General features: G+C 46.5%; 1 protein-coding gene across 3 annotated transcripts in view; it reads left to right on the top strand.

The window, feature by feature from the left end:
• GNB5 (G protein subunit beta 5) overlaps window positions 1–18,658 on the top strand; it is a 43,822-nt gene extending 25,164 nt beyond the window's left edge. For all 3 annotated transcript variants that reach the window (XM_059372839.1, XM_059372841.1, XM_059372840.1), the window contains 6 exons: window positions 7,041–7,184; window positions 9,348–9,439; window positions 11,686–11,734; window positions 13,777–13,873; window positions 14,796–14,962; window positions 16,398–18,658. In XM_059372839.1, the coding sequence (XP_059228822.1) occupies window positions 7,041–7,184; window positions 9,348–9,439; window positions 11,686–11,734; window positions 13,777–13,873; window positions 14,796–14,962; window positions 16,398–16,409 (561 nt within the window). In that variant the 3' untranslated portion in view covers window positions 16,410–18,658. The remainder of the gene's footprint in view (window positions 1–7,040; window positions 7,185–9,347; window positions 9,440–11,685; window positions 11,735–13,776; window positions 13,874–14,795; window positions 14,963–16,397) is intronic.
• The last annotated feature ends 4,722 nt before the right edge of the window (window positions 18,659–23,380 follow it).

Genomic DNA, 23,380 nt, shown 5'->3' with positions numbered 1-23,380 from the left:
TGAGTAAAAGTGGTGAGAATGGATTGTCTTCTTCCTGATCATAGAGAAAAAGCTCTCAGTTTGTCCCCATTGACTATGATGTTAGCTGTGAGTTTTCACTTATGGCCTTTATTATCTATTATGTTGAGGTATGTTCTCTCTAAATCTACTTCTTTGGGAGTTTTTATCATGAATAGATGTTGAATCTTGTCCAATGCTTTTTCTGCATCTACTGAGATGATTATAAGGTTTTTAATCCTTTTTCTCGTTAATGTGATGTATCATTTTGGTTTGTGAATATTGAACCACCCTGCATCTCTGGAATAAATATCTATTTGATCGTGGTGAATGATTTTTTTAATGTATTGTTAAATGCAGTTTGTTTATATTTTGTTGAGGATTTTTGTATCTATGTTCATCAGAGTACTCTTCTGTAGTACTTTTCTTTTGGAGTGTCTTTAGTATATTTGGTATAATGCTGGTTTTGTTAAATGAATTTGGGAGCTTTCCTTTCTCTATTTTTTGGAACAATTTGATTCAATAGGTATTAACTCTACTTTAAGTATTTGGTAGAATTGACCTGTGAAGCCATCTAGTCCTGGACTTTTGTCTTTCAGGGTTTTTTTTTTTTTAATTACTGACTCAAGGTGTGCCTGGGTGGCTCAGTGGGTTAAGCCTCTGCCTTCAGTTCAGGTCATGATCTCAGGTCCTGGGATCGAGCCCTGCATCGGGCTCTCTGCTCAGCAGGGAGCCTGCTTCCCCCACACCCTGCCTGCCTTTCTGCCTATTTGTGATCTCTCTCTGTCAAATAAATAAATAAAATCTTTAAAAAAAAAAGTAAAATTACGAATTCAGTTTCATTGCTAGTAACCCATCTGTTCAAATTTTCTATCTCTTCTTGATTCTGTTTTGGAAGGTTATGTGTTTCTACAAATTTATCTATTTCTTCTAGATTATCCAATTTGGATATGGCATATAATTTTTCATAATATCGTTTTATAATCCTTTGTGTTTCTCTAGTGTCAGCTTTTATTTTTTTCTCCTTCATTTCTGATATTATTTGAGTTCTTTCTTTTCTTTTTTGATGAGTCTGCCTAAAGGTTTGTCAATTTTGTTGATCTTTTCAGAGAACCAGCTCCTGGTTTCATCAATGTGTTCTATTGTGTGTGTGTGGTTTTTTTTTTTTTAGTCTCTCTGTCATTTATTTCTTCTCTAATCTTTATTATTTCCTTCTTCTGGCTTTGGCCTTTTTCTTTTTCTAGCTCCTTTAGGTATAAGGTTGGGTTGTTTATTCAAGATATTTCTTGCTTCTTGAGGTACACCTATTTTGCTATAACTGGACCTCTTAGGGGACAGTTTTGCTGCATCCTAACGATTTTGGACTTTGGGTTTTTGTTTTCACTTGTCTCCATGTATTTTTATTTCCTCCTTGATTTCTTAGTTGACCCATCTGTTATTTAGTGGCCTGTTATTCAGCCTCCGGGTAGTTTGTATTTCTCCGAGGTATTTTCTTGTGATTGTGCTTAGCTGTGATGCTTAAAAAGATGAATGGTATGATTTCAGTCTTTTTTAATTTACTGAGACTTGTTTTGTGGCCTAACGTGTGATCCATTCTGGAGAACGTTCTTTGTGTACTTGAAAACAATGTGTATCCCACTGTTTGGGGATGGAATATTCTAAATATATGTTGAGTTCATCTGGCCCAATGTGTCACTCAAAGCCACTATCTCCTTGTTCGTTTTCTGTCTAAATGATCTATCTATTGATGTACGTGGAGTGTTGAAGTCCCATATTATTATTAAACTTCTGTCAGTTTCTTCCTTTGTGTCTGTTAATAGTTCCTTTATGTATTTAGGTGCTCCTATGTGAGGTGCATCAATATTTACAATCATTCTATCTTCCTATTGGATTTTTCCCTTTGTCATTATGTAGTGCCCTTCTTTGTCTCTTGTTACAGTCTTTGTTTGAAAGCCTGTCTCGTGCAATGTATTAAGTATGTAAGGAGAGATATGCTCTTGCAGCTGGCTCTAAGAGGACCCTCCTGTTGTTTTTCATTGGTTATCATTATTATTTTTAATAAATCAAAAATGGGGAAAGTCAGGGCCGTTAATTAATGACAGAGCTGAGATAAACTGCATACCACATAAAACATCCTCCTCTAATTAACTTGGTGGTCGTGGGAGTGGAACAGAGAGCCTTCTGAGGGTGTGGAAATTCCTATCCTGCAGTCTGAGTCTGCATGTGCTTACGTGTGTAAAGCTGCTGTGCTTCAGAGTTGTGCATTTTATACACCTTCAGAGTTGTGCATTTTATACACCTCACACTTGTGTTTTCTCAAATAGCAAAAAAAAAGTCTTTCACTAGTAAGCCTGATCCCACTTTGAATAAACTACAAGGCGAAAACATTACAACTTCAACCCTTTGACTAAGTTTCTTAACACATCATAAAAGGATCTTTGGCTTATTCATTCATGCCTACTTAGCAAATCTTCGTAGGTGCCCACCACCCACGTTATCAGATACCACCAGTTCCGGGGGTGGACTTGCTCACACTCAGGCTCTGTTCTCAGGACCTTCACGGAAACTGTCTGGACTGAACAGTGGGGGAAGCTGAGAGCTGGGAATGGGAGGCGGGGTCCCCAACTTGCTGCAAAGGGCTGCCTGAGCCAGCCTTGGAGGGAGGGTCTGTGGCCAGGGAAGTGTGAGGGCACCCCAGAGGGAGACAGGCAGCCTGAGAGGTGGGCAGGGCCGAATCACAGGGCCCTTGAGTCTGGCCTCAGCCATTGCAGAGGCTAGGTCAGATTTGGGTTTCTTTTAAGCAGGAGAGCTTCTGAGTAAGATGAAAGCCTTCCGTGGCCCACTGTGTTTTCATCTCACTAGGGTCGGAAGGGGAGGTGAGGCTGGCGACAGGGAGACCAGAGGACTGGGTAACTGTTTAATTGCTGAGTGGAGGGGTGTTGGGACTTGGAAACACGCAGTGTTTGCACTCGTCGTTGGCCACCAGGATTCTCACAGACCTGTTCAGTAGGGGGCGCTGTGGCCCGGCCTGGCTGTGGTGCCAGAACTCGCGGTCTTTGGGGCTGAGAACAAAGTAACAGAGGACATTTAGTCTGGATGAAGGAAGGCTCAGAGGGATGCAAGAACAGTGAGTCTTCAGACATCTGAAGTCCCTCTGGTGAGGTCCCATCACCACCCCCTCCCTACCCACCACCTCTGTGTTGCCGCAGGTGCTGGAGGTGGAAATCAAAGGGGCACCTGTGAAGGAGAAAGTGCTTTCCTCCAAATAAGCCACCAGCCCCGGGTAGAGAAGGTCCTGCGGGCCACTTCCGCGGGGATGTGGTCTGGGAAACAGAGCAGGGCAAAGGTCTTGGCTTGGCGTCAGACCGCTGGGATCAAATCTCGGCTTCACTGTATCCTAGCTGGTCAGTCCCAAACAAAGTTTTACTCTGTTTTCTTTTTCTCACCTTCAGGAGAGAATGGTAGTAAACTCCTCTCTCATAAGGTTTTCTGAGGATTCAGTGAGATGATTTGTGTAAAATAGTACAGCCCCTGGTAAATATCAATAAATGTTAGGTTTTATTACTTTATTATTGTTAATAGTATCTCACAGCTTCCTAGGTGATTCTGATGCATGGCCTGGTTGGGATACCTTAATGAACCTTGAGCTTCCTTCCATTCTGGTGATCAAGGATGGAAAAAAAAAGTCAAGAGGCTGGCAGAAGACTGGTGTTTAACCTACAAAATCCCTACATTCCAGAATAAATGACTGACCGCGAGTAAGAGGTTCTGTTTCGTGCATTTATCGTGATTGTTTGGTTTTTAAATTCAATTTTTACTTATATTGTAGTGAAGATCACAAAAATATTAAAAGTATTTTTAAAATATTTTTTACTATGAAGAATTTACTTGTAACTTTTAAAAAATATTCATCTCTTTGGTTGAAGAATATGGCATGGAAAATCTGCAATTTTTTTTTAAGATTTTTTTTTTTTTAATTCATTTGACAGAGATCACAAGTAGGCAGAGAGGTAGGGAGAGAGGGAGGAAGCAGGCTCCATGCTGAGCGGAGAGCCCAATGCAGAGCTCGATCCCAGGACCCTGGGATCATGACCTGAGCAGAAGGCAGAGGCTTTAACCCACTGAGCCACCCAGGTGCCCCAAAAATATGCAAATTAAAGAGCTAGACTGAGGTAATCATTTAAAGCAGATTGTTTGGGTGTCCCAAAAAAGATGGGAGATTACTGGCCCTTTGTAAGTGTTAGGACAGGAATAGGTGTGGGCTTGGAGAGATTGAAGGGAATTACAGCATATTATAAAATATAAGTACAGAAATTAAGACCCAGTCCAAGTCTTGTGTGTTCATAAACTAACTTCTACCAGCCTAGGTCATCTTGTTGGGTGAACCGGGCCACCTGAAGGAAACCAAGCGTGGAGACCCCCACAAACAGCGGCAGGAGCTTTGCAGCCTCAGAGAGTCCCCACATTTGAGAGTTGCCCATGAGTGGGAGCTCTGAGGAGGGCCTTGGACTGTGCCAGAGAGCCCTAAGCTCTCTGGAGCTCAAGCAGCTCTGGCTCCAGGGAGGAGCTCCAAAGCCGCTTCTCCTAGCTGCAAGGAGAATCTGGGCCTCCCCAGACTGTCTGGGAAGAAACACACTCCGACATGCTGCAGCCAGCTAGGCACCAGGCCAGGGTGGGAGTAGAGTCCCCTGGGTATAATGTGGTTTCCCTCCTGCAGAGAAAAGGAGATTCTTTATAAGTGCTAGGCCCAGCGTGTAAAAGAGAAGGGGCAAGAACAGGAGGGAAGAGAAGAGAAAACCAGCAGCAGGAGGAATTTGGAGGTACAGGACGGTCCATGGGTGCACTGAAGGCTTGCAGTCCCTAAGCCCAGCACTCGCTCATTTCCTTTCCTTGGTAATCTCCACCCACAGAGGGCCCCGTGGTATTTGCTGTGATGCCACAAGAGCCCCTTCCTGTGCGGTCTTATCACCTCATCCAGACCCTGGGAGCAGCAGGAAGCTGGGGCATCAGGAGGCTGTGCGTCTAGAGCTTTTTAGCCCTTGTGGATCCCCTAGCCCATGGCTGCTCGGGACGGGCCGCCTGGGCTCTGCAGTATGGTCAGCTGGGTCCCAGAGGCTGTGAGACCTGCATCTCCGCTGCCTTTCCCCCAGACACAGGGCGCTGTGCTCAGCCTAAGCCCAAGCCGTGGGTGCGCGTGGGCACACACACACACACACACACATAGACACCCACCCACCACCTACTGTGACCCTAACTCCACTCACCATGCTTTCCCCCAGGCATCACAGCGTTCCTCTCACTGTCTGTGTGGCCTTTGTACTTGTCAGTTTACAGAAGCAGCTTGAGGGGTGGCTGCACAGACCTTAGACACGTTTTCCTAAAATCTGCCCTTGATCTTATCTCCCTTGGAAGCTTACCCCCTCCCATCCCCCCCTCAGTCTGGCCTACAGGCTAAAGTCCTCACACTTCTCCTTTCCCACTGAGGTGGGCCTTCACCCAGCCAGCACTCACTCATCCTTGGAGAGCCGCTCAGATGTTGCTGGGGTGGGTCTGCGGTCCCTCCCATGGGCCCACCGGGATCTCAGCGCTTCTCACTTGATCGTGAGTCATCACAGTCTTGTCTGCTGAGATCCTCGGAAAAAACTTGCTGTCCAGCAAAACCTTTATTTTTTCAAAATATTTTATTTATTTATTTGAGAGAGAGATCACAAGTAGGCAGAGAGGCAGGCAGAGAGAGAGAAGGAAGCAGGCTCCCCACTGAGCAGAGAGCCCAACATGGGGCTCTATCTCAGGACCCTGAGACCAGGACCTGAGCTGAAGGCAGAGGCTTTAACCCACTGAGCCACCCAGGCATTCCTCCAGCAAAACCTTCTTAGACCTGCAGCAAAGGAGAACCCCAACTTGCCAGAATCCCATAGCATCTCAAAATGAAGAAATCAAGGAAGGGTACTTGGAGGGTTTGGGGGTCCAGGCTGAGTGATTTTTTAGGTGGGTGTCTTGAGGCAGGAAACTGGCTACAACATTACTAGCTTTGGATCAGGGAGCCCCACAAGATGAAGTTCTTTAAAGTGAGTCTGGATGAGCAAGCTGTTTGTCTTGGTAAATAAGTTGTTTTGTTGGTTCACAGTCTTATCTTGCAGGAGCAGGTGTGTCCTGAAGCAAGCCGCTAGATTGTTTTCACGTGTTCTCAGTATTGCCTCACAGAACACCAGGAGAATGTGCCTGGGCTCGGAATTGTTCAACACAGGGGCAGGGAATTTGGTTGGTGTTAGGTCTTAGTAATGCCAGTTCTGTTCAACTGTGCTCCAGGAGAGTGGAGAGCCAGGACCAAGACACAGTCTTTGTGCAAACCCTAATTAATGCCTAATAGCAGGGCAGCTGAATGTCGTCAGCACCCAACAGAGGCTTGTTGAGTCTGTGAGGGCATGCGTGTGGCCCTCTTGGGGGGGCCCTAGGACCATCTAGGCCCTGCTCTGGGGAGAAGCAGCCACAGGGGCACGTATCTCACAAAATGCTGCCTGGTGGGGTGCAGTGCTCCTCACTGCTACCAGGTGAGGGTTTGTGAGGGCTGGGGGGTGAGCGGGGCGGGGGGGGATGGTCCCAGGCCCCAGCCCAGGTGCGATATTAGCAGGCAGCCCCATGGCGGGGGAGCATGTTAAGATCTGAGAAGCACTTGAGGTGTCTGGCCTGCTCATGAGGGCTGCGCCAGTTCTGTTCCCCCAGACGTTCGCGGAGCACTCCCTCCATGACCCGGGGCCGTCACAGAGCTCTGTGGATATGGCACGGAGGCTCTGCTCGACTTTGTGCCCCTGGAGACAGACACATAAACACACATCTCGAGGACAGTGAGCATGTTGCAAAGGGACTTTGTTTTCATAGGACAGGAGAAATACGTCTGTGCTTGAATCCAGGTATAGCAAGGCATGTATCCGTGTGTGTGTTCCAAGAGCCTCCTTCTCCTCAGTCAGCTTTCAGCATCTGAGTGACTTTCCCCCAGCACAGATCCTGATGCCAGTGTTTTTCCCGCCCTTCTCTGGGGACAGATCCTGACAGCGAGCGGCGATGGGACGTGTGCACTGTGGGACGTGGAGAGCGGGCAGCTGCTGCAGAGTTTCCACGGACACGGGGCTGACGTGCTCTGCTTGGACCTGGCCCCCTCAGAAACGGGCAACACCTTCGTGTCTGGGGTAAAGGCCCAAGCAAAATCCCTCGGGGTCCTTCCTCTCCTTGGGAGGGTGATGGTGGCAATTCTTGTCATTTCTAGGGAGTTGACCAGACATTTCTCTGGGAGGAGTTGTCCTCAGCTCTCTGTCACATCCCCTGCTCCCACAGCAAGGGCAGCAAGTGGTGGGCGGTTATGGGGAAGGGCTGTGAGGGTCTCCTGTTCTTCTGCTGACATTCAGTCTGCAGAGGGATCTGGAATGTTCTCCTCATGTGAATGCTGTGACTTGAGGTGCATATCTGCTGCATTTGAACACGTTTAGGGCTTTTTTAGATTTTACTTATTTATTTGAGAGAGAGAGAGAGCAGGAGAAAGGGGAGTGTCAGAGAGAAGAGAAGACCCTTCTTCTATGCGGGACTCAACCCAGGGACTCCAGGATCATGACGGGAGCCAAAGGCAGTCGCTCAACGAACTGAGCCACTCAGGTGCCCTGAAAATGTTATTCCTCAAATAAACAGCAGAGTTAGCAGCTGAGAGCATTGGAGATGAGCCATAAGGGTACCAAGCTGGTCAGATGGCTGCTGAGGTGAGGCAGCATTGTGGTGTGATCAGGGCTTGGGGCTCGCGAGACACTCTCCTGCCCCAGCCCTGCACATCACCAGCACCCTCCCACCCCTGCGCACAGGGAACAGAGCATCTGAAGGCTCAGGGTCAGACACAAGCCCATGGTGGCACACAGGAGCACTAGACTAGGATGCTGTGGTCACGGCTTTGCTCTCTGACTCCATTTCCTCATCTATAAATTGGGCATGATGCAGACCAATACTCCACGGCCCCAGGATATGCTGTGGAATATATTAGGTGGAGGAGCCAACAGCGGGTCAGACAGATGTCAGGGGCGAGTCAGACAGATGTCAGACAGGAATAAGAGTGGGGAACTGAGCCGGCTGATTTGGCTCGAGTCCTGTCTCACTTTAGTCAGGAGAGGGGGGAGAGGAGGCCCTGGACACACCATCACGTGTCCTTTGCAGCTGGAGGATGCAAGGGCCCTTGGCTCCGAGCTGCCGGCGTCTTGGTGCTGGGCATTAGGCAGGGACTGTGTGGCCTGTAACTAGCAGGAACCCCAGTTTCTTCTTGGGTATTTGGCCCCACCTGTGTATGTTTCATTTCTGGGCCTTCGAATAGCTGTATCTGTGCCTCCTCAACTCCACTGCCTTTTCAAATAGTTGATAGCACTGTAGATTATACTGTCTCCTTCAGAGCACTAAACTCCGTTTGACTTAGTGTCCTCAGAAGAAGAGAAGACGCTCCCGCCTGCTTTGTCTGCATTCTCATTAAAGATGATTGGAGCGCTGAACCCCCACTGCGGGGCTTCTGAGGTACTAGTTGTGGTGCTTCATCCCTCTCTTCTATCTGAGGTTGAAACCAGCAACTCGAACACCAGTTTTAAGCCTTTACGTCTTCTATTTAAGAGTTCACATTTTCCTACCCAAGTTCAATAACAGCATTGCTCAGCAAGAATGTGTCAAGTGCTCCTGGAGCCAGGACAGTATAATGTGAAAACCTCATGTTTAGGATCCCCTGGGTCACGTCAGCAACCCAGAGAGAGGGTTTACAGATGGCGAGATGAAAGCCCAGGACAGCGACCTGCTGGAGACCCGCATCTTGCTGCTGGCAAGGTCATGACCCCCAGCCAGCCTGCGCAGCAGAGGCATAGATGACCCAGCGGCTCCTGGGGCACTCCCTCTGCCTCCGGCTGTCCTGTACACCTGAGACGCGGGGTGGCCCCACTGTGCACCCAGTGTGTGCCTGCCCTTCCCCCCTGGGCTTAGGGAGGCAGAAATGAAGAGGAGGGAGGAAGGGAAGGACAGAACAAAGAGAAATGCCCAGGGGGGAGCAAGGAGGCTCTGGAGGGTTTGCACCCATACTTGGAAAGGTGCAAAAGAAGAAAACACGCTGAAGGGGACAGCCAGGGGCCTTTTCTTGCTCCCCACACCTCAAGACAATCTCACATTCTCAGGGCTTATTGGTTGAAGAAAGCAGCCTTAGGTGATGCTAGTCTCAGAAAAGCATGTTGTGAGCCATTTACCCATGGGAGGTAAAGGGCTCTGTTACGTAACGAGAGCTCATGCCCGACTGCAGACAGGCCTTGCAGTGACCATAACTCTGGGTAACTTTGCATTTGTAGGGATGTGACAAGAAAGCCATGGTGTGGGACATGCGCTCCGGCCAGTGCGTGCAGGCCTTTGAAACACACGAATCTGACATCAACAGTGTCCGGTCAGTGAGTAGAATGTTCAAGTAACTTCCTTGTTCTGCGGGCAGTCCCTGGCATGGGGTAATAATGCTCAGCCCAGGAACCACCTCCAGGCTCATCTCACTTGGCTGAGGGAGGTCCCCCCAGCAAGAAAGGCTGATTTGTGGTAACCCTGAACAGCGCTGCAGATCTCTTGGAGATACTTAATTCAGTGGCACTTAGAGTAAGTGTTATTATCCTCCCTAAGCAGAGTCAGTATTTCTCATTCATTTATTCAGCAAATATTTATTGAGATGTATATGCTAGACATTGTTCCAGGAACTTTGTGAACAAGATAGACAAGGTCCCTACTTTCTTGCAGGAGATAAGACAAAGCACAAACAAATAAATGTACAGTTTGATTTAAGATGGTGCTATGTACAAAGTAAAACAGGCGGATAGGATGGGGTGGGTTATTGCTTAGGATAGTCAGGGAAGTCCTCTCTGAGAAAACGATGTTTGAAAGAGCCAGGCTTGCAGAGAGCTGGGTTAAGATGAGATGTGGAGGGACCTAACCAAAGACCAGTTTGAGGGGTGGTTGACATCGTCTCTGTTTTGCCCTTGAGAGATCCCTCTGGCTGCTGTTTGGAGAACAGATTGTGGGGAAGCAAGAATGGAAGTATGATGGCCAATTAGAAAGTTGCATGAGTCCAAGAAAAAGGTGATAGTGGCTGGAACTAAAGACAGCGTGGAGACAGAAATGTCCAGAATTGTGAGGATTCTGAGATTCTACCCTAGCTACAAGCTATCAAGTTAGACTGCCACAGTTTCATAGCTGCTGGTAGAAGACATGAGACTCTTGGGTTCAAGATGAAGGACAGTTTATTACTCCTAGCAATGGCAGCAGCCAGAGTATCAGCATTTTTGTGCCGGTTGCCTGAGCCCCAATTCCACGGGGTGAAATGGAGAGGTTCCATTACAGAAGAAGAACCCTGAGCTTGGGAACACAAAGCTTTTATAAGGGGCAGTAAGCAGTGATCCATTCACTAAGACAGAGAAGGCTAGAGGAATTAGAGGTAGGAGGCAGTTGTCACACATGCATTCCAGAGCTCTGTTTTGGGATGGTTACATTTGAGATGCCTATTATATGCACAAGTAGAAATTGAGTAGGTAGCAGGATCTATGAACTGGTTCCCGAGAGAGGCAAGGACTTGACATGTAAATTTGGAAAATGGCATTATTAAGACAGTATTTGAAATATAATCATCCCTTGGATTCATTATACTTAGTGGGAAAGACAATAGACCTGTTCCCCGTAAAAGGAAGAATAAGGTAGCAGTGCTTATTTACATTAGCAGTAGAAATGTTAGTAAGAATTTCTAGGTCCTTGCCCTCAATTGTAGGATAGTGAAAAAGGAAAAAGACTGTAGCTGTTGACAAATGTGCAATAATTACTTAGAAAAATCAAAGGAAATTAATACAGATATTAAGTGAAGTTGGTAAGATGCTGGATAGAATATAAAGCCACAAAAATAAATTAAACCTCTATATACTCACTCCTTAAAATGCACATTCTCTCACCTGTGCTGTTGCCCTTACCCCAATCCCTCTTTCTCCAACATCCGTTCGGTCTCAGGGTAGACTCCTCTCTCCCTCTGAAGCCTGATAACCGAGAAGAGAATGAACATAACAGTAATAAGTATAATTTGCTGAATGCTTTCCATCTGGCCATGCCAAGTTCTTTGCCCATATTATCTTATTCAGTCTTTACAACAGGGAAAATGCATTATCATCCTCACTTTTCAAATAAGGAAATTGAGGCTGGGCAAGGGGAAGCCCTTTGCCAGAAGTATCACATGGAGACTTGCAGTGGTCCATGAAGAGATCTGCATGAGGCTTTGTCTTTGCAACCCCAGTGTCTTATCCCAGAGCTGAGCCAAGTCCCAGATCAGTGGAAACTACTGTTACAGGCAGCCTGCTCTGTGTTCAGTGCCTGGTGCAAATACACACATTATCTCAGTCACTCCTCACCAAAACTCTGCAAAGCCATTGTCACTGTCCCCTACTTACAGGAAAGAAAACTAGAGGCCAGTGGGCCAACCAGATCAGCCTCCCCTTCTGACCTCTATAATGAGTGGTTCTTATGTCACAGTGGAGATGCCAACTCTGATTCCACAAGCCCGGCATGGGACTACTTTCCCGGTGATTTCCAGATGATTCTGACGGGCATCCAGGATTGAGAATCACCACTCTAGATAAAGTGCTTTCTATCCAAACTATCTCTCTGCAGGTACTACCCAAGTGGAGATGCCTTTGCTTCAGGATCAGATGATGCTACGGTATGCTTCTAAATTATGAGAACTTTTCCTATTTGAAAGAGAAATGTAGTGGTTTAATTTTATTTTTCAAAATAAATGTTTTTCTGATTACCATAATAAAGTGAATTCATTGAGGAAAACTTGGGTAGGAGATTAAATATCTTAATCTCCCAACCCAAGTAAAGTCACAGCTGGATGAATTCCTCTCTTTTTTATTTTAAAACAAAATGCTTTATAATTTGTTTTTACTTAGCAATAGACTATGAACATTTTCCGATGCCAGTGTAGCCAATCTATATTTTATTTTCTTAGCAATTGAATAGTATTCCATGTTATAGACGGGCTAGTATGTACTTAACTAGTTAATTTTTGAAAGTTTAGATTCAGGGTGTTTTTTCCTGTTAAGAAATACTGCTGTAAGTAAATATTTTAGTACTTATTATTTCTTCCATGCCCTATGTGTTCCTTTTCCTATACCTCCCCAGGCAGCCTGGGGAAAGTAGTTGGTTCAGGGTTTGCCAGAGAGAAGACAAATAAATACCAAATTAATAAGATCTTTTTAAAAAATGAAAATGTAAAACTTCCATCTGCCAAAGAATGTATAACAAAATATAAGAGCATACATCTATGAAAAGTTCTTGCCATCTATATGACAGACCAAATTGAAATCCTTTAGATATGAATGAGGCTGCATCATCACTAAGATACACACCCCAATTTTTTGAAAGAGTTTGATAAAATCTAGACTGTTTACAAAGTAGGAAATCCAAAATGGCAAATAAACACCTGAAAACATTTTCAGATCACCTGTAATCCAATAACTGCAAGCTTAAGGATTAGACGTGAAATGCTACATTGTGGACATGATGTGGTTAAAGAGTTAGGCCTTTTGGTTCCATCCTTCTGAAAAACAGTCTAGCCAAATGATCCAAGAGCTTTCAAAAATATACCTCCCTTCGATCTGGTCATACTATTTCTTTTCTTTTTTTTTTTTTTTTTTAAGATTTTATTTATTTATTTGACAGACAGAGATCACAAGCAGGCAGAGAGGCAGGCAGAGAGAGAGAGGAGGAAGCAGGTTTCCCGCTGGGCAGAGATCCCGATGTGGGGCTCGATCCCAGGACCCTGAGATCATGACCTGAGCTGAAGGCAGAGGCTTTAAACCACTGAGCCACCCAGGCGCCCTCAGTCATACTGTTTCTTAAAACAATTTTATTCTGAGGGATTCTGTTCCTTAACTATTCTGAAGAAAACATCAGAGATATGTAAGAACAGTCATCAAAATTTTATTTGTAAAGGAGACACAAGCAAAACTCTTAAGAGGGTATGGCTAAACAGATTTAATATATCTGCATAAGGAATATTCAACAACCATGGTAGTCATGTGTTTCTGAAGATTATTTAATGCTCATAACCTGATGTTAATAGAAGTCTTTGTGAAATATCCACTCCATGTAAAGACAAACATCAAATGGAAGTAAAACTGATGGAAATAGCCTAGATGTTAGTCAGTACTAGGATTTAGGGTGATTTTTGTTTCCTTCTTTGGGCATTTCTGAGTTTTTCTGTAGTTTCTACAATGAATGTGTATCCTTTCTCAGAAGAGAAAGAGGAGTTTCATTTTTGTTTTTGTATCCCCCAAAATCTTCTGTATTTGCTGTTTCTTTGAATATCCACTGATCCGTGCAGAGTACTAAGAGTTGGGATGAAGGGAGAAAATACTAGGGGAGAAAACTCGAGGTATTTCCCTCATCCCCCAAACTTCACAAGCCAGCAGCCCCTGCCAATAGCCCCGTGCTCCTCTCTTCCCCAACCCAGAGCCAAAAATAAGTGCTGCTTGGGGCGCCTGGGTGGCTCAGTGAGTTAAGCCTCTGCCTTCGGCTCCGGTCATGATCTCAGGGTCCTGGGATCCAGCCCCACATCGGGCTTTCTGCTCAGTGGGAAGGAAGCCTGCTTCCCCCTCTCTCTCCGCCTGCCTCTCTGCCTACTTGTGATCTCTGTCAAATAAATAAATTTTTAAAAAAGAAGAAATAAGTGCTTCTTTGTCTTCTTTGTCACCCCAGTGTCGCCTCTACGACCTCCGGGCAGACAGGGAAGTCGCCGTCTATTCCAAAGACAGTATCATATTTGGAGCATCCAGTGTGGACTTCTCCCTCAGTGGTAAGATTTTCTTTCAGAAACTCTCCCAGTTTCTTTCAGAAACCGTATGCCGGGACCTAAATGAAACCCAGCTCTTGATCAAGCTTTCCCTCAGCGGAACTCCCCATGAGCCAGCAGATTAAGCAGTCTGCGTCTGCCCCGGTTTTCCTCCATGATCCCTTGCCCCATGTCACCCTACCCGAAGCAGCCTCCCCACCCCCTTCATGTTATGGGAAATGAAGGCTGAGCCGCCTACTGCTGTTCTTCAGTGATGCACACAGCTTCACATCTGCGGGGCCCTTCCCAGGCTTTCCTCCTCAGCCTGCTGGCCTCCCCTCCATCCCTGAAAAGGGACTTTTCCAGAGGAGGGGAGCAAGAGACCCTTTCATAATGCCTGGAAGCTCATGGCCTCTCTGCCCTCACTGCTGGGGAGGCTGCTAGTAAAAGTTAAGACTGCTCTGACAGGACCAGTTTCCCCAGACCCAGCCCCCCCAGTCTAAATCTGTGCTTTTCTGCCTGCATGCTGCTACCGCTGCCTACAGCCTCTCTTGCCTCCCTTCTCTGCCTGGCGAACTCCTCCTCAGCCCCCAAGAGCCAACTCCTATCACATTTGTGCAGTGCCCTCCTCGAGCCTCCTTCCTCCGTGATCTCATAGCATTTCACACAGCTAAGCACTTCCACTGCCGTCCCTCTTCCATGGGCTACCGTGTGTCCCTTCACGTATCTGCCTGCCTGCCCCCCAGCACCCTCCTCGAGGGGCAGCGACTGGGCTCTCTTCTCTGAAGCCCCAGGGCAAAGCACAGTGCCTGGCACACAGGGGGCACTAAGTCACAGTGGGCTGAATGAATGAGCAAGCGACTGCCGATTGTGTGAGTGAACGTCACAAAAAGAAAAATGGATGGGAAGAACTGGCTCAGTAACCATCCTATCCTCCTGCTTTGAGGGCGCCTGCTGTTCGCTGGATACAATGATTATACCATCAATGTCTGGGATGTTCTGAAGGGGTCCCGAGTCTCCATCCTGTTCGGACATGAAAACCGCGTTAGTACTCTCCGAGTCTCCCCTGATGGGACTGCTTTTTGCTCAGGATCATGGGATCATACCCTAAGAGTAAGAGAAATTCTGTTATTTGACTGTGTGTGTGAGAGGAGTGATTGGCCTTCCTTAAAGCAGAGGCTCAGAGTCAGCCTGGGTGACATCAGCTAGACAGAGCTCTAATTTCAGCTCTGTCTGTGGCCACAGAAGGGATGCGTTGCCCTGGAGAGGCCGTGAGTCCCCCATCAGTGCAGGTATTGAAGCATAGGTTGAAACAACCATGTATCAGCATGTAATTGAGGTAATAATGGGGCCAGGTGATCCAAACAGCCCCCTTTGATCCTGAAAGTAGGATTCTGCTGACTCTAGCTTTTGGCAAACCACAGGGTGCCTATCTCACTCCCAATGGTGGGACATTCCTATTCCGTGGTGACATACAGAGGGGCTTTAGGGAATCCGTGAAGCCCCTGAAATTATAGGTCACTCACATTTCCTATATCCATTTTTCTGGAGAAAGTGCCCTCATGGCTTTCATCAGATTCTCAAAGAGCTCTTATGACTTTGTTGGCTGTTGGCTCCCCAGAAATGCCTCCAAAATGCCTGTTCATAAAGCAAAGCTAAGTGTATTTCTTACCTCACTGGGGACAGAGCACAAACTTGACAGTCTCAGTGGCATCTCAGAAGGGGAAAGCAGAGAGAGATGTTTATGAGGTTTGGGGAGGGGGTCTGATTTAACCAGTTGGAGGGATTGAATTAGGCTTAGACAAATTTGTGGCACAGTAGTTTAAAGATTGCTGGACACAGGGACGCCTGGGTGGCTCAGTTGGTTGAGTGACTGTCTTCGGCTCAGGTCATGATCCTGGAGTCCTAGGATCAAGTCCCACATCAGGCTGCCTGCTTAGCAGGGAGTCTGCCTCTCCCGCTGAACTCTCTCCTTTCATGCTCTCTCTCTCAAATAAATAAATAAAATCTTTAAAAAAAAAAAAAAAAAGATTGCTGGACACATAGTTGGGGGAGGGAGAGGATTTTGAAGACAGTCTTGAAAAGTAACCATCATTTGTGATGCTCTGTGTATGCCTGAGAAGTGAGTGTCTTTTCTGAAGAGAGTAGTTGAGTGGTCTAATCTTGGGATAAACCAAGGATTTCTGTGAGGTTCCTGAAATAAACAACAAAATTATCTGTGAGCTCCTCTTCCAGGGCAAGAGTTTCCTGAGTTAGTAAAGTCACGTGAATGACTCAAGGATGATTGTGAGTACAGATGGTTTTGGTTTTGGTACTCAGCCTGTGTCACCCGCAGATATCCCGTGGATGACTGAGCAGAGCTAGGGGAAGAGGCAGGGCCGAAGAGGCACCTTTGAGTAGCCAGGAGTAAGGTGTTACCATCCAAGAAATGTGTGTGCTTCATTTTGGGGTGTATGTGTGAGATTGACCTTGATTTTATCTTTTTAAACTCAAGTTTCACAGGTCCTTAACTAAAGGGACTAACAATTATCTCTTTGTGGCTTTGCAGGTCTGGGCCTAATCGTCTCCTCACAATGCACACATTGGCATCTGAGGGTAGAATTTGAAACCGCCAAATGGAAATAGATTTTCTTCTAGAGAACCTGAGGGTTATTGCAATGTAGCTTAAAGGAGCCCGGACCGATATTACTTTTAAAACGACCACCCCTGGAAAGATCCTGGTGTGGGCCTTCAGCACTAGAACACCTTCAAGTCCAGTGTTTTGCATTTTGAACACTTTTTAAAACGTATCCATTTTTAAGGTTATTCTAATTATATGGTCTCCACGCGTTCTATTACCACACAGATTCAGCATTTAATAAATCCCCTAGTACTTCCTTGAACCACATTTGTTTTCAGAGCACTCTAAAATCTGATTCCTCTCAGGGTGCCCTGTGCCTTCTGGAACTTTCCTCTAGAAGTGCTGACCTTAACGGACCGCACGAGGCAGACCATGTTGAGGGGTCTGTGATAAAAGAAAATTCAAATTCTGAACATAATCAGACACAATCCCTTTTGAAAATATGTTTTTATTTTAAAAGTCTCTTTTTCAGTCTCGCATTGTCTTTTTCACGTCAAATATTTCCTTCTGTATGAACTGTCACAAATAGAGGAGAGATGCACATAGAGTAGATGGGATGTTTGCTTTAGGACTTCTGTGATGATGTGACGGCTCCCTTGGACGGGATATTTCCTGTCATTTGAGTGAAAAGCTGAATAATGTTTGTGACACAAAGGCTCCTCAGAGCAAAACCTTGTGGGAACACACGCAGTAAACCTATTTAAAAACCTGTTCATAGTATTAGATGTATTAGAATTAGTAGTATCCACTCAGGATACTACAAGTGTCATCGTAGATCATATCCATATGAAGCATATTCATATTTATTGCATTGAAAATATAATTACATGAATTAGTTGATAGGTCCCAGGTGATAATGTCTTTGCTTCTCTTCTATGGAGAAAAAAATAACACACAAACTACTTGTCTTTATTTGAAAATCAGCATTTCCTCCTGGAAGACATCAAGTGTTTTTGTTTTAAGATCCCTTCTTTTCCTCATTTTTAAGGCATTGAGGCTTATTCTTCGTTTTAGAAAACTCCTTGTTCATGAAGATAGCATGCATTCCTTGGAGAAATAGCAGGTCAGCTCACACACTGGAAGTCTTCCCTGGTTGAGGCCTGCCCTGTGGGTGTTCTGGGCTCCTGCGGTGCCCATAAGTCCTGGATCATCCAGTCTCCTCTCTGGGCCCTGCTCCAGCCTGCCCCCACTCCTCATTGTGGTTCTGGTCCTGTGGGCCCAGCTCCAGGCCCTGCAGCTCAGAGAGACCATCCAGAGCTGCCGCAGGGCCTAGTCAGCAGACAGGCCTAGACCTGGCTGGCCTCCTGCAAACATCAGGATGTGTTCCCTGGTCCACCCTCAGAATGACTTGTGCAGGTATCCTAATGGGCAAGTCCCTCAAAAAAAAAAAAAAAAAAAAAAAAAACAACAAAAAAAACGGGCTAGCTTTTCCATCAGTTCTTTTAAGTAAATATGGTGATTAGATCCAGCCCAAGCAAACGTTTTAATGAGGGTTTTACTACACAGCGCGCCCTGGGATAGAGAGAAATGTACAAGGCCCCTGCTTAACTCCAGAGAGCCCAGAGGGAAGGAGGAAGTTGGTCCAAAGGGTCCATTTTTCAGCCATTCCTCTCCTCTTCCCCGGTGGATTCCAGGCTGGGCAGGGGCTCGAGGAAATGGGCACAGGATCTCCCCAATTCCAGCCAGCTGCTGAAGGAATCAGGTCCCAGGGTGCCTCTCACAGGATTCCCCAGCTCCACTCCCAGGAGGTCCCAGAGTTTGCTCCTGGTCTTTCTCTCCCCTACAGACCCTTTAGTGTCTCTGCACTCTGATCTGGACTTTCCAATAGTGAAGGAAGACAGGACAGAAGAAAAGTCACCCACCAAGACTAAAGGGAAGCAAATTCAAGGTTAGATGTTTGGAGAAGCAGAGAGCATCTTCAGTATATGTGCAAAAACAGTCCTATAACTTTCCAATCAAAAAAAGCTACGGGAAAAAAAAAAAAAACCTGTGAAGTATTCCCTAGTACACTCACTTATCCCCATGGGCAGTAAGCCACCTCCCCTGGAAGCATTTGATTTCACAGTGGGTGTTGTTTAGTATTTATCCGTGAAACACTTGGTTTGTAACATGCCACACCATGTGGAGACTCCAAGGGTAACTCCAGGTAATAAATTTTATTTTGCATATTGAAAATAACGCTGAGTGGAGTTTTGTAGTCAGTTTTTCTTTTTTTTGGAGGACTTGGGGGCAAACCTACCAAACCAGCTATGGTGGAGGGTCCACACAGACGCGCTCTCAGGTGTGCGCAGCCAGGGAAGACCAAGCATGGGCAGGAACGGGGATCAGGTAAGGAGGGCTGCAGTGATGGGCATTTATGGGAAATCCCTGTGAACCAAAATCAAGGCAGCTGCTTTGGAGTGGGCGGCCGGCATCACGGACGTGGGGCCCGGCTGCCAGCCCTACCCTGCCATGAGCCAGAGGCAGGCCCTCCATACCCACTCCCCTCTTCCATCCTGTGACCTCCTCTGCACCTTCCCTCCATCCTAAAGGTGGCGAAAGGTCATAAAGGGGTTTGGATCCCAGACTCTCATGGCTCCTTGGCCAGCGAGCAAGCAGGGGGCAGTGCTGATACCCGGACTCTGCTGCAAGTTAGAGGGGGACAACGTGGGCCCAAACGATGTGCACCTAGGTTCCGACCCAGCTCTACCAGTTCCAGCCTACGTGATATCTGAAGCCCTCTCAGCCTCAGCTCGCTGGCGTGTGGAGGGACGGCACTGAAATACATAAAGCACCGTCCTCAGTCTTTGGCTTATTTTCAACAAGGGTTGGCTCCCTGCTTCCTCCATCTGTCCACCATCCCTCCCCTTCCTATGTCCCCCTTCTCCCTTCTCGCTCCTTCTCGTTGTTCCATGCCTACCCCCATCTCCTCCCATCCTCCTGGTTCCCCTTCCTGTGCTCTTTCTTCCCTTCAGCCCTCCCTCATTTCCTCCCCCTCCTTGAGCAGCCCCCACGCATGTCTCCAATTAGCCACTTAGTCGCTGTCGCCAATTAGAGGTTCATCTGGGCCCCTGGTTCTCCAGTGTTTGGTCTTAATGATCCCTCTACACTCCTAAAACGTATTGAGCTTTTTGGTTATGTGGGTTATATCTATCAATATTTATCATATTAGAAATTAAAGCTGAGGAAAACAGTAAAACACAAGAATACAGAAGCACACATCCCACTGGTGATTCTTTCCCCACATATCAGGAGCTTCTGGATAACTCCCCAGAGAGTGAGAGTCTTAAAGGACACACATATAGAGAAAGGGTGAGTATTATTACATATTTAAAATAATTTTGATCTGGCCCCCCCTCCCCCGAAAGGGTCTTAGGTTTGGAACTCGACTTTGAAACAGCAGATGGGCTAATGAGCTCTTCTCAAGCCCCACTGAGTGAGAACACCCTTACGGGGTGCTTGGAAAAAAGAGGGATAAGGATGAGGGTCACTGAGGAGAGCTGGAGGAGAGGCCCTCAGAGGAGGTTCTAAGGGGACACAGAGAGGCAGTGGGAGAGGCTAGAGACCAACTGGGGTCTTCGGACTGCTGAAAAGCTTTTCCAAGGAGGGCAGTTGGGATCCTGGGGGTAAGCCCAGCAGATAGGATAGATTAACCAGGGTTGGGGTCGGGGCCCTATTGCTGTCTGCTGGCTTCCTCTGAGCCCCGGAGAGCTGGCTGAGCAAGAATTTGTAGATCTGCGTCTCCCAAATTTGCCTGCTGAGAAAACTCGGGTCAACAGCAGGTTAAAAATACAGGTCCTGGGGGCACCTGGGTAGCTCAGTTTGTTAAGCGTCTGATGCTTGTTCGCAATCTTAGGGTCCTGGGATTGAGCATCACAGCAACGGGCTTCCTGCTGAGTGGGGAGTCTGCTTGTCTCCCCTTCTCTCTCTGCCCCTCCCCCAGCTTGTTCTCTCTCTCTCTTAAGTCTTTTTTTAAAAAAATAATACAGGAGCACCTGGGTGGCTCAGTGGGTTAAAGCCTCTGCCTTCAGCTCAGGTCATGATCCCAGGGTCCTGGCATCAAGCCCTGCATCGGGCTCTCAGCTCCAAGGGGCGCCTGCTTCCTCCTCTCTCTCTGCCTGCCTCTCTGCCTACTTTTGATCTCTGTCTATCAAATAAATAAGTAGAATCTTTAAATTTTTTTTTTAAAAAAACGTCCTAAAAATATACAGTTCCTAGAGATCTGGACTGGGCAGGACTGAGGTGGGCCAGGAATGCCGAGGAGGCAATGTGGGGGAAGGCACTCAGTTAATCTTTTTGTCTCTCTGGATCCTTTGCAAGAACATGAGGCTAAACCACTCACCGTCTCACCTGTGATAGGAGAGAATCGGGCCACTCTTCACGACATACCATAAACCCATTGTTCTCTAGATGGGATGTGGCTGGAGCTAGGCTGGCCTTCGGGACTGGTCCGTCTCCACCATGGGCTGACCCCCATTTCTGGTGACAAAAAAAAATGAAGTGAGTGTGTTTGTGTCACTGTAGAAAGGATGCTGACCCTCTCATGAGGGGATGACATCAGAAGCGATGCTCTGTTCGTGGCTCAAGAATAACTCTGAAGAGCTAAAGGTGAGTGTGACAACAGAAAATGCCCATCTTTGAACCTAAGCTTATCTAACCTATACACCACTGGTGAACACTTGGCCTTATTGTAAACCAGGAACCACGAAGCACAGGTTAACCTATCTGTGCTCCCCGATAATAGGTGGCTTCACATCCCTCGGTCTGTAACCCAAGAAAAATGAAAACATGCCCACACAGAAACTTGAACACAAATGTGCACAGTAGCCCAAAGTGGAACATCTCAAATGTTCAACAACCGATGAACAGAAGAACAAAGGGCGGTATATCAGGCAACGGGATATCATTTGGCAGTGGAAGCGGAATGAAGTCCTGGTTCATGCCACAGCGTAGATGAACCTTGAAAAAATTGTGCTGAGCGAAAAAAGCCAGACGCAATGGACTACACAGTGTGTGATTCTGTTCACATGAAATAGTTGGAACAGGCAAATCCACAGCGACAGAAAGTCATTTGGTGGTTGCTTGGGGCTCAGATGGGATGAATGGGGAGGGACTGCCAATGGATACAGGATTTCCTTTGAGGTCATGGAATTAGTGGTGATGGCTGCACAGTTATCACAATAAAGCTGCTAAATCTACAGATATATGGAAAAATAGTAGGTACTCCATAGGTATTTTCAGTATTTAAAAAAGCAAAACCAGGGATGCCTGGGTGGCTCAGTCGGTTAAGCTGCTGCCTTCAGCTCAGGTCATGATTCCAGCAACCTGGGATTGAGTCCCACATTGGGCTCCTTGCTCAGCGGGAGCCTGCTTCTCTGTCTGCCTCTGCGTGCCACTCTTTCTGCCTGTGCTCACTCTGACAAATAAATAAATAAAATCTTAAAAAAAAAAAAAAAGCAAAAACAAGAAACCAGATAGGTAAGGCTTACCAAAATGTTACATTTTGATTTTGGTTAAAAGTGGGACAAGTGAACATAGTAACCCTGGTTAGTTCATACCTATAATAAAAAATTTCTCTGTAAAGAACTTGCCCTATGTACCAAGCACTGTGCAAAGCACCTTGCATACACCAAGTCCCATAATCCTTGTAACAGCTGGATGGTGCAGTTATTACCTCCATTTTTTAGGGAAATTGAAGCTAGAAGAGCTGGATAATTTGCTCATGGTTGCACAGCTCCTTAGTGGCAGAGCAAGGATTTTAACCAAATCTGACTACAAACTGCTTCCTTGCATGGTGTGGATCAGAAATTCTGTGTAGAGGCTCATTTGTTCACTTGCTGTTTGGTTCACCTGATAATTATTAGGAGTTAGCTAATGGCCAGGCCAGAGGATTCACCACCCACAACCAAACTACTCCAAATCTAAGAAAAAACTGAGCTTGTTGCTAGAATAATAGCATTATATTATATTTAATCAGGTAAAATCATGAGTCCCTGGCAAATAAAATATGACCATATAGAAAAACATTTAACTCCATAAGGAACCCATAAGATGTCAAAAAGAGTTCAAATGGGAGCTTGATGCACAGAGATTTATAATCCCTTCTGAGGAAATTCATTTGGCTCGCTATACACGAACCCCTGATGTGGCAGACCCACATTGGTACCCACCAGTACCAATGGCCAGCTCAGCCTTTGTAGGGAGAATCCCATTGTTGCCATACACTCTCCTTGCTGCCGGGGCCTCTTTGCTTGCAGACTCACAGAATCAGCACCAAGCTAGCTGGGTAAAGAAGCTCTCTGACATTCACAGAGCACAGAAGTTTGTCTGTCTGATTATTAAGAGTCTGCTCCTGATATTCACATGGGACATGAATATTTTCAGCCTGTACCCATTCAGAGGCATCTAGACAATAACTCTTTCCAAGATTTCCTTAGCACCAATCTTCCAGGCCTTGTCTTCTCAAGGCCCTGACCATCCAGCAACTGCCCAAGAACCAGTATAGATGGGTACTATGGCCATCTGTCCCTCCAGGCATAGTGGACAGTCAAATACCTGGCTGGAATCCCTGCCCCCTGGGAAGATTTTCCTTTACCAGCGTCTTCACAGTCCCCGCTGAGGGGGGCTGTGCTGCTCCTCCTGTCCATTTGCATGTGGTACCACACATCATGTGTAATCCAGGCTTGAGTTTTTCTCGCTCAGTCAACTGATCATAAGCAATCCCTTGGAGGCCATAGACATGGGATGAGGGAGGAGGAAAAGCAGTAAGAATTGGTGTTGCAGGATTCTGAGCCACCTACTCATGCAATTTACTTGTACCTAATGGAACTGCCTGAGTTCAGTCTTGTATACAGAGAGATGCACAGATTGCTGCTGGGTGTGCCCAACTTTATGTCTAGGTAGGTCAGACAACATCCACACGATGAGAGCTC

Source organism: Mustela nigripes, chromosome 13 (genome assembly GCF_022355385.1).
Source record: "Mustela nigripes isolate SB6536 chromosome 13, MUSNIG.SB6536, whole genome shotgun sequence".
Lineage (NCBI taxonomy): Eukaryota > Metazoa > Chordata > Mammalia > Carnivora > Mustelidae > Mustela > Mustela nigripes.
The sequence above is the reverse complement of the archived record's forward strand: the minus strand, read 5'-3'. Positions and strand labels throughout refer to the sequence as shown.